The sequence below is a fragment of the Sinocyclocheilus rhinocerous genome, unplaced genomic scaffold (genome assembly GCF_001515625.1).
Source record: "Sinocyclocheilus rhinocerous isolate Xijiao unplaced genomic scaffold, SAMN03320098_v1.1 scaffold61, whole genome shotgun sequence".
Classification (NCBI taxonomy): Eukaryota; Metazoa; Chordata; class Actinopteri; order Cypriniformes; family Cyprinidae; genus Sinocyclocheilus; species Sinocyclocheilus rhinocerous.
Window position 1 is genome coordinate 522,051 of NW_015640445.1, and position 11,384 is coordinate 533,434.

An 11,384-nucleotide genomic window follows, 5' to 3' on the forward strand; every position below is an offset into this window, starting at 1 on the left:
GACCTTCCTTTAGCAACTTTCTCTGAAAATTAGTTGGCAACACTGCTTCAATGTGAAATGTGTTGTTTTTTTTATACAAGCTTCGGTGTTGAACGTAACATCACTAGCAATAAGTGGAATAATGTAGTCAGCTGGTGTTTGTCACAAAATAAACTCCAACGTTGATTTCTTCATTTAATTAGCAAATTACACCGGATCAGGTGTATATTTCATTTATTTATTTATGTTACTGAGCCACCTGTTGGAGATCACGTTTTCTCATTATAAGAAAAAGCCCAAATCAATAACATTGACCTTTCCACTCCATTTAGTTTATTGATTGCACTTCAGCAGGTCTGTAGAAAAAACAAGGACATATTATGCTACATTAATGATCTAAATTAAATGTTCTTAAACCGTTTTCTGCTGTAGTATTCAAGTTACTATAAAGATGCTGTACAGCTATAGTTCATTTAAATTTGAATATGCATCCTGTTTTTAATAATTGAATCAAGGTTGTCATTATAAAATGTAATGTATGTTTCATAGACATTTTCAGTACAGTAGGTAGTTAACAGATTATCACCCTGTTTGAAATGTATCATAACAGCTCTGCATGTCTACATCATGCTTATAACATCAGAGAGAGAAGTTGACATGACCTAAATTGTCCCATCTGTAAAAATCACATGGAATCAATAAAAACACCATAATCACAGAAGACTTGAGCATTTCATTTAATTCACCGACATTCATTTTTTATGAGCATCAAAGCTCACTGAAATTAAAACAGTTATTTTAGACAAGTGCTTTTGGACTATATCCTAGAAAACATGAGGAAGAGCAGTAGGCCTGATGTCTCTGCCTGTACAGTTTGTACACAATCATTAGAAAACAATTTCACCTTAAGAGTTCATTAATATACAAAAACAACTCAAAAACGAATTCATTTAATTCAGTAAAAGGCTATCGCTTGGCCAAAGTCTACCTGAATATTAGTCAAGCACATGGCATCTTACGGGAAAAGTGATGTTTCATATTGTAATGTATTATGTCCGTTTTAAGGAACAAAAAGGCACTTCACATTCTGTATTCTCGCTTTAAGTGCACAATCGCGATTGCTTGTTTTCCACGTAAATCTCTGAAACTTCAAAGAAGTAGTAATGGCACATGACGGCTAAAGTCACTTGTGAAATTTCTTGCTCGGATCCTTGGCGTGATCGAGCAGCAGCTGACAAGGCGTAAACTGGTTCCCAAAGACCTCCTCAAACTTTCTCATCTTCTCCACAAGTTTGTCTGCACCAAAGCTGTCCACAAACCTGAAGGGTCCTGCAATTAGATAATTATCATAATGATGGGAATGAATGCACATTATCCTTTAAAATTTCTTTTGCAGTTTAAGGATAAGCTTAAATCAAAGTAAATCTAGACTTTGGACTCTCACCTCCAAGGCAGGGTGGAAAGCCGAGACCGAACACGGCCCCAATGTCACCCTCCACTGGATTGGCAAGGATTCCCTCTTGCAAACACAGAACAGCCTCATTCACAAAACGGGACACCAACCTGTACTGAATATCTGAGTCTGAAGATCTGGGTGGAGAGACAGAAAGCAGCAGGGATGCTTTTTTTTCCTTCTTGGATGAAAAATGATGAATTACCCTACTACAGAACAATAGCACTGCATCTGTCCTGATAAAATGTTACTTTATGAATTGAAACTAAAGAGTCTGAACAACTTACATAGCAGCGTTTGGCGTCAGCTTGTATGATTCCAAAATCTCCAGAGCTTCTGTGTTCACATCCCTGCGTTTAAGTCCAGGCTGGTAGATGTAGCAGCCCTTACCTGATTTACGGCCTAATTGCGAATTGAGAAGAAATATTTATGACAAATTATACCGAACATGTTAAGGTCACTAAAGGCCGCTAAAGATTAAGCCTTAAAGGGATAGTTCACCCAAAAATGAAAACTCTGTCATTAATTACATGTGACATCAGTGGTTCAACCGTAATTTACGAAGCTACGAGAATACTTTTTCTTTGCGCACAAAAAGTATTCTCGTAGCTTCGTAAAATTACTGTTGAACCACGGATGTCACATGGATTATTTTAACAATCTCCTTGCTTAGTTTCTGAGCCTTGATCGTGTTAGGATCCTTGCTGTCTATAGGAGGGCCAGAGAGCTCTCAGAATTCATCAAAAATATCTTAATTTGTGTTCCGAAGATGAACGTAGGTCTTACGGGTTTGGAACGACATGAGGGTGAGTAATTAATGACAATTTTAATTTTTGGGTGCAGCGTTTGGCGTCAGCTTGTATGATTCCAAAATCTCCAGAGCTTCTGTGTTCACATCCCTGCGTTTAAGTCCAGGCTGGTAGATGTAGCAGCCCTTACCTGATTTACGGCCTAATTGCGAATTGAGAAGAAATATTTATGACAAATTATACCGAACATGTTAAGGTCACTAAAGGCCGCTAAAGATTAAGCCTTAAAGGGATAGTTCACCCAAAAATGAAAACTCTGTCATTAATTACATGTGACATCAGTGGTTCAACCGTAATTTACGAAGCTACGAGAATACTTTTTCTTTGCGCACAAAAAGTATTCTCGTAGCTTCGTAAAATTACTGTTGAACCACGGATGTCACATGGATTATTTTAACAATCTCCTTGCTTAGTTTCTGAGCCTTGATCGTGTTAGGATCCTTGCTGTCTATAGGAGGGCCAGAGAGCTCTCAGAATTCATCAAAAATATCTTAATTTGTGTTCCGAAGATGAACGTAGGTCTTACGGGTTTGGAACGACATGAGGGTGAGTAATTAATGACAATTTTAATTTTTGGGCGAAATATCCCTTTAAATGAGTATTTAACTGCTGACAAAATAGATAAATGAACACTACCAAAATAAAACAAATACATAAGAAAACTTATGATAAATTAACTGTATTGAACAAATATTTTGTACATTTTCTAATTTATATTCAAGTATTTAATTTTATTACTTTCACAAATATTATTATTATTTTATTATGATTTAATATCATTATTTTCCAGTAATTACAACTTAAATTTTTCAAACGTTATTTTATGCTTGTGCTTTTGAAAACTGATCTTTGGAGATCGATCCATGCGTTCGCACATCCTATTTTGAAGGTTGAGCTGTATGCAAACACGTTCACATCAAAACTGAAGTATACTTTGTCCTTAAGCTAAAGAATGTACCTTTAAATCCTTTGTCCACCATGCTCTTCAAAAACTCGACATTTCCCCCTCCAAATCTGGAGCCGAAGGCCTTGCCGAGGTCTTCAGCCACATGAGCTGCCACATCAATGCCCACTTCATCAGCCAGGGTTGCAGCACCAACAGGAAAGCCAAAGCCTGTGGTCAGGGAATCCAGCTTCTTGGGGTCGACACCTTCCTGTATGTAGAAAATACAAAGATCTGCATATTACTAGGCATGATACTATTAAGAGTGTCATCATAGCCTGGTTTTTATATAGAACACTTTTACAGCAGATGGGAATAAATGAATAATTTAGAAGGAAATACACAAACCTGCAATACACGCACTGCCTCAGCCAACATGGGAGCTAAACATCTGGTGGTGTAGAAACCTGGTCCGTCCTGAAGACAGACATTGCAATTTGTTATTCAAAAACATTTTAATGGATTACAGACCCATAAAATGTACATTTTGAAAATCTCTGTCTCACCCCAACGACGATAATGACTTTGCCTTGCTTCAGGCCGACCGCCACCGCTGAGGCTGTTGTGTCCTTAGAGGTTTTATCAGTGGTGATGATCTCCAGTAGCTGCATCTTGTCAACTGGAGAAAAGTAGTGCATTCCAATTACCTGAAACAAAACAGTAACATGTTCCAGATCGTCTCTAAACTTCACATGGTGGTCAAGAACTCAAGTTTCTTACCTTTTCAGGTCGCTTGCTGACAGCTGCAATATCTTTGATTGGTAAAGCAGATGTGTTGGTAGCAAATATACAGTGTGGAGGAATCACCTGGAATGAGGAACATATGGTATCATCAAAGCTTTAGTATTTAGGAGAATTTGAAATCTCAGTCTTGTTAGATATTAACTTACTGCTTCAACTTCTTTTAGGACTTTGTGTTTGATGCTCAGGTCCTCAAAAACAGCTTCAATGATCATGTCAGCTTTATTAATGCCATTGTAGTCAAGCTGTCCAGTTAGGTTGGAGAGAAAACTGTCCCTTTCGAATGATGTTATACTCTTCTTCTTAGTCTTGTCATTTAGCCTGAAAATAAAATAAATATACAATTAAACAAATCTAATAAAATATAAAAACAGAATAAAAAAAGAAAAAAAAAGAAAAAAAAAATGCTCGTCTCCCACCATCAAAGCAGCTTTAACTTAGCTTAAAGGAATAGTTTAAACAAAAATGAAAATTCAACCCATAAGTCTTTGATTAACCTTCAAAACAGAAATACATTGTTAATGAAATTTAAGAGATTTGTCCCTCCACTGAAAGTCCAGGAAACCAAAACTTCCAAAACGGGTCATAAAGGTGTAAAAAAACATCCATATGAATCGAGCATTCTAATCCAAGTTTTGTGAAAAGATACAATCACTTTATATGATGAACAGATTTAATTTAGGCTTTTATTCACATAACCATATTTTTTTTTTACACAGATTTCAAGAAAAATTTGTTAATTTGTGTTTCAAAGATCAACTGAAGACATACATGTTTGGAACAACATGACAATTTATATTTCTGGTTGAACTTCTCCTTTAAAGGTTTGATCTAGTTCATTTTTTAATTCATTAGTTCAGTATACTTCAAGGCATAGTTCACCCAAAAATGAAAATTCTGTCATTAATTACTCACCCTCATGTCATCCCAAGCCCGTAAGACCTTCATTCATCTTCGGAACACAAATTAAGATACTTTTGATGAAATCTGAGAGCTTTCTGATAACTGACACGTTCAAGGCCCAGAAACGTAGCACGGACATCATTAAAATAGTCCATGTGACATCAGTGGTTCAACCTCAATGTTACGAAGCTACGAGAATACTTTTTGTGCGCAAAGAAAACAAAATTAACAACTTTATTCAACAATTTCTTCTCTTTCGTGTCAGTCTTCGCTGCACGTTCATGAGAGCAACACGATATGCATGTGGTGTTGCTGACGCAGGAGCCAGCGTTGTGGGCGTACAACCTGGATGTGCTGCGGCTTGTTTACAAGCAGAGGAATGCACACGCATGCGTCTTGATACTCTCACGGAAAATAAGAAATCGATTAATAAAGTTTTTTTTTCTTTGTGCACAAAAAGTATTTTCATAGCTTCATAAAATTATGGCTGTCACATGGACTATTTTAACAATAATGTCTTTACTACCTTTCTGGGCCTTGAATGTTTCAGTTGCATTGCTGTCTATCGGAGGGTCAGAAAGCTCTCGGAATTCATCAAAAATAACTTCATTTGTTTTCCGAAGATGAACAAAGTTCTTACGGGTTTGAAACAACATGAGGGTGAGTAATTAATGACAGAATTTTCATTTTTGGGTGAACTATCCCTTTAATACTCACCCTTTATAGACTTGCTGCTCTCCACGACTGAGTCCCTCCAGTGTAGTGTCCTTAAGAATGGTGTGAATGCCTTTATCTACAGACACTTGAGCAATGCCAGCACCCATCAGCCCTGCTCCCAAGATAGCAAGTGTTCTACAAACAGAAAATCAAGAAAGATTCATTACTATTTTACAAGCAATAAAGATAAATCATTAAAGCTGCAATCCGTAAGTTTTGCCTCTTTGTCAATCTCTGTTTGAAAGCTGCAATTGCAGTTATTTGCAGAATTATTTTCTTTATGTGGGTTGTGCGTCGGCACAGCTCCAGCGCGGATGAATCTAATGTTTTGATGTGTGGCTGTTAGTCACCGCACTGGTGTGGATCCTGTTCTTCGGAATCACAGATTCTAGCCTACATCTTGGAATACAGTATATGACCCAAATAAGAATTTTCACTGGATATTGTCATCTGAACAAGTAACAAGTCTGTCACTTTTGTTCTGACCAAAAGTTACAAAGCATTACAATCATGCTACCAATGTTGATTCAATCTAACGATCGGTTAGCTCATATCACATCAAACTGTGCAAATTATTATTATTGTTATACTTTCTTCTCAAATTGTTAATGTTAACAACATCAGCATTGCGTGACTATGTGTATGTGGTGTGTATTAGCGTTACAATTTCTGTACAGTCTAATCTCTAATTGTCATATCATTTCAATTTCATATTGAAATAGTTTTAACACAAAAAGCAAATTGTTCTCTTTAAAATACATAACTTGTGTGATCCCATGTAGGTTATCTGTAATCAGATGCACATGTAAAACGCGAATATAATCTAATTTCAGTCACTTACATGTGTTTCATAAACACATAATCCTTTCTGGATTAAAATCCGCCATCAAAATGATAAATTTAATTATTCCAGATGCTGTGAGAAAAGGCTGTAAACGATCCGCCACCTGCAGCATCCTCACATGTGATATAGCCCACTAGCCGGGACTACTTCTTTATGTTTACAGTGGCGTAATGATGCAGCGGCATGCTCGAATTTCCCATGAAAACCTACCAGTACCACTCAAATAAAAAAACATTATAAGATTGCTGTTGTGAACTGGGCTAAGGTAAGGAGATAGTTTTGAACACTGGCTGGTTATGTACTTGCTCAAAAACTGATTTCGGATCATTTTTAACCAAAAAAAGTTACGGACTGCAGCTTTAAGTAGCTGCATTTTAAATTAAGTCATGCAGCAACTGTCAATCTACCTTATAAATTTACACATGATAATAGAGTAAGAATACACATACTTTACTTCCTTTTCAGGGGTTCCGAATCGATTCTTCTTGCATGTGACCTGACCGTGGTAAAGGCCAATAAGTGCTTTAGACTCAGGGGTCATGGCTAACTTGCCAAAATTCTGAAATGGAGATAAAGAGGGCATATTAAATTTTAATACTATACATTGTCTTTCATTTTAACCACAGCCTGCATTAACCCAATATTATCATTAAATGAAAACCGACAGATAATTCAGCATGCTTTCAGTTGCAAAGTTCAAAATCTTCCTGAAAAATACACCTGGTCAGAAATGCGGGTGAGGTTTTGAGGGGAAAAAAAGCAAGAGATGTGTAGTCAAGTGCAATAATTTATGGGATATTGAACAATTTCACAGCACCTGTGACTCAGCCAGGTAACCCGCAGTCGGACCCTGTTCTAGACCAGCCTTCACACACTGAAAGAGAAAACAAGCAGAACATAAATTTCTATTTCTACCATGATTTATGATAACATATCACCATTGAGCACAGAATAACAAATATCATACTTCAATTATTTTCAGTGGGGCAGGGTACAGACCCTTGGTCTGTTTCATGACTTTCTTCTGAACTGTATTGTAGATTTGCTGTCTCACAAACGGGTAACTCATGACGTAGTCTTGAATTTCTGCAAGGAAATAATTAGATATATGAATTATGGTGTATAAAGGCAATAGTCTTAATCTTGCAATAGATTAACAGTTTTAATCTTAACTACGCAAAAACCTCATTAAATTGTCGGTTTAAAATTATTTTAGACACATAACTGACAACTAATTTGACTATTGCAAACACTTACTCTGCATCAAGCCCTTTTCTTTGGTAAGTGGGATTTGCTTCTTAGCAAGCCCTCTGGCAGCCTCCACAGCTACTTCCTCCAAGTATTCAATGGTCCTCTCCTCTGGACTCTTCAATCCAGGCCCTGTTATGGAAAGCTTCTTTATTCAGCTTTTATTCAGATGATGTTTGAAAAATTGACCCTTATGACTGGTTTTGTGGTGCAGGGTCACAAATCAGAATATTAGAATGATTTCCAATCCAGGCCCTGTTTTTTTAAAATAAATTATTAAATGTTGTTTTTATAAATTAATAATTTCATTCAGCAAGGATGTAATAAATAGATCAAAAGTGACAGGCAAGACTTTAATGCTTATCCAAAAACATATATTTCAAATAAATACTGTTCTTTTGATCTTTCTATTTATTAAAAAATATATATTATGGTTGCCAAAAATATTTTGATATATAATATCAATATTAATATATATATATATATATATATATATTACTGAAGATTTTTTTTTAAACTACATTCAAACAGAAAAGGTTCATTTAAATTGTAATAATATTTCACAATATTACTGTTTTACATACACAATTGCAACGTTTATTACTGTAATTACAAATTACTGTTTTACATACACATATACAGAAATTGTTTTACCGAGAGTATCCACCAGCTGGTGAACCAGTCCCATTTTCTTGGCTTTATCTGGACGGATGCTCCTTCCTGTTAGCACCATATCAAAGGCACTGGGAAGACCAAGCTGTATAAAACAAATGTGCAAAAACAATCAGACTTCAGTTGTGAAGAATCAATCAAGAGAATCATTACTAAATGTGATGTTGGCATATCACTGACCATTTTAGGCAGTCTCTGTGTTCCTCCAGCTCCAGGCAGAAGGCCGAGCATGACCTCAGGGCAGCCCAGAACCGTCTTCTTACTCTTGGTGGCTATTCTGTACTGACAGGCAATGGCAAACTACAAAGACAAAATACACAATATCAACACTGTATTTTTTCTGTAGAACTAAATGCTAACTCAATTTTAGTGCTGAATTTAGGTTATTTGCTTCTCAGTTATCTAATTTATTGTTTGTATAACTAATAATCATCAACAAATGATAAAACCATATCCAGAAAATTTCTAAAAATTAGGTCCAAAATTTGCTCACCATGTGGAAGAAGAAAATGACTAAAAATACACACAAATCCAATACCTCTAATCCTCCACCAAGGCATGATCCATTAATGGCAGCGACTATAGGCTTAGGAGACTTCTCAATCTTCTCAAACATCTTCTGGCCCTCTTGAGAAAGGAAAGTGACCTCCTCTGCAGTCTTACAGGCTTGAATCATGCTAAATACATGGTACAGTTAAAAAAAAAAAACATGCAAGATATCAGCAATGTATTTGATGATGATCACAACAATCAGCTAATAAACATATTATGAATCCTGATACTAACTTAAGGTCTGCCCCTGCAATGAAGCTGCCGGGTTTGGATGAGATGAGAACAACGCTCTGGACAGCATTGTTTCCCCAAATCTCATCCATAACTTCTGCCATCTCCCTTTGCACTTGAACAGACAGCGTATTGACCTAGACACCACAAAAACACATTATGACAGATTATAATATCATTTTGAATGCATAAATGCATGGTTTTGAGGAGATAATTATTACCCGTGCACTGGGGTCATTCATACGGATCACAGCTACATCTCCCTTGATCTCATAGTTCACATGTGTATGAGCTGAGGAAACATCGAAAAGACATGAAAATGAAAAACCAATCAATACATGAAATAATTGAGAATATAAAAAACACAAAATAAATGTTATACATAATATACATATACATACACACAAACATAAATATATATACATTTATAATTTGTATTTATATAATTGTTATACCATTTATACATATTTTTTGTTGTGCATATTTATGTGTGTGTATATTATATTTGGATCAAATACGAAAAAGCATCAAAACAATAAGACTTTAATACAGCTTTTTTTAAATTATAAATATATAATATAAATATATAATATTTTGACATTTTGTTTTCACAAACATTATTTGAAACATTAAAGTAGACACATTTAGAAGCATTTAATATGCTTTCTGTGTATATAAAATCACTTGATGCGGTCCCCAAAATGGGGCATCTCATCTTTTATCAATATGTATGTATGTATGTATGTCACACACACTTTAATTTTATTTTATATGTAATATATAATGATTTTACCCATCATACAAGCAGCAACTCTAAAGGTCCGTCTGGTGACACCTTTATTGGATGAAAAAAAAAAAGTTAATAGTGATGAATATGTGAAGGTAAAATCACGGAAGGGTCACAGAAGTCATAATACCAAATATAAAAGACCTCTAACCAGTGAGGGTCAAGCCAGGATAAGTTGAAAGTCAGTGATGATAAATTACACACAGAAGAATGTAGACCGTCCTGTAGAGGACATTACTCCAGTAGTACCTTACAGTCAACAGATGAACTTTAACCTCGTTTCCCCTTAACCTACACTACAACCACAATGATAATGTCAGACACTTCCCAATGATGATGGAAACATTATGAATTGAATGCAAAGTGTCTCTGTAAACAATTCTGACTTAGTCATAATTTAACAATAATTTTTATATTACGTATTATAGAAACCAAGTAGCAGGTCTCTTCCAAACAAACCCGATTACACTAGTTTTCAATGGCAGAGGGAACGACTCCATATTAAACACGTTATATTACATGTATATGCATATTTACACATTTGTATTGATACGTTTTGTCATGCATTAACAGATAATGGCCAGTATTAGCAATCTGCATGGGAGCAGCATGCCAGAGCGCCAACTCTACTGTTAATAAAATAAAAACGGCATTTATAAACGCTAGCATTTCGTTGCGTACACCGTAATATTATTGCAATGCAAAATGCACGAGCATGAAACTTATACAGTCACAAAACATTCATCACTAGACCCTGAGTTAATTAGCAGCTGAGCTAAGCTACTAAGTTACAGTGGAGTATGACTGAGATGACTCTTCAAAGTGGTTTATTTATGCAAGTGTCAAAGCCAAATTCGATAGGGATGTAAAGAAATGTAAGAAAAGATTGTGGATGAGTGAAGTACCTGGAAACAGGGTATATCTTCTGGTTGTGAGTCTGGAGAGGGAACCGAGGGCTCGTACGCCGGCCATGTTTGGAGGTCAATGTGTGTAATGACAGACAGCAGGCGGAAGACTGGAGGAGGAGGAAACATGCATTTGACTACACCACACCACAGACCTGCTGATCACGAGCAATCCACCAACTCTACCTCAGGTAATGAGTTAAATGTATAAGATGTGAAAAAAAAAATTTGTATATTACAAATATATAATATACAAATATATTACAAAATAAAAATATATAAATATATATATTTGTTGTGTGTTGTGTTTTTTTTTTTTCATTTAAACCTATATATATATATAATTTTCAAAGGTTAGGGGTATGGTGGTGTGGGTGGATATATTATATTATTTAAATTATATGAATATTTAAATTAATTCATTGTATAGAATTAAATATTTCTGCATAATTATAGGTTACTAATTAAATTAGCTTCTCAAATCATATGGATAAAGCAAAACAGGGACATTTATTACTAACACATTTGAAATTCATGTACATTTTACTTTAAACTTTTTAATCAACAAGTTATGCTGAAAATATAATTTTGCATCACTTT

At 35.4% G+C, this 11,384-nt stretch overlaps 1 protein-coding gene across 1 annotated transcript; it reads right to left on the reverse strand.

Annotated features, from left to right (window-relative positions):
- Window positions 1–700: 700 nt before the first annotated feature.
- LOC107752738 (trifunctional enzyme subunit alpha, mitochondrial-like) lies at window positions 701–10,900 on the reverse strand. The gene is made up of 20 exons (XM_016568764.1): window positions 10,785–10,900; window positions 9,886–9,927; window positions 9,314–9,384; window positions 9,096–9,229; window positions 8,848–8,986; window positions 8,490–8,609; window positions 8,292–8,394; window positions 7,647–7,769; window positions 7,357–7,475; window positions 7,207–7,263; window positions 6,839–6,948; window positions 5,546–5,680; window positions 4,075–4,246; window positions 3,905–3,991; window positions 3,691–3,831; window positions 3,533–3,601; window positions 3,200–3,395; window positions 1,720–1,834; window positions 1,424–1,569; window positions 701–1,308 (listed from the first exon to the last, which is right to left on the reverse strand). Exons 1-20 carry the CDS (start codon window positions 10,849–10,851, stop codon window positions 1,163–1,165), a joined length of 2,292 nt encoding a protein of 763 aa, XP_016424250.1. The 5' UTR covers window positions 10,852–10,900; the 3' UTR covers window positions 701–1,162.
- Between the last annotated feature and the right edge of the window lie 484 nt (window positions 10,901–11,384).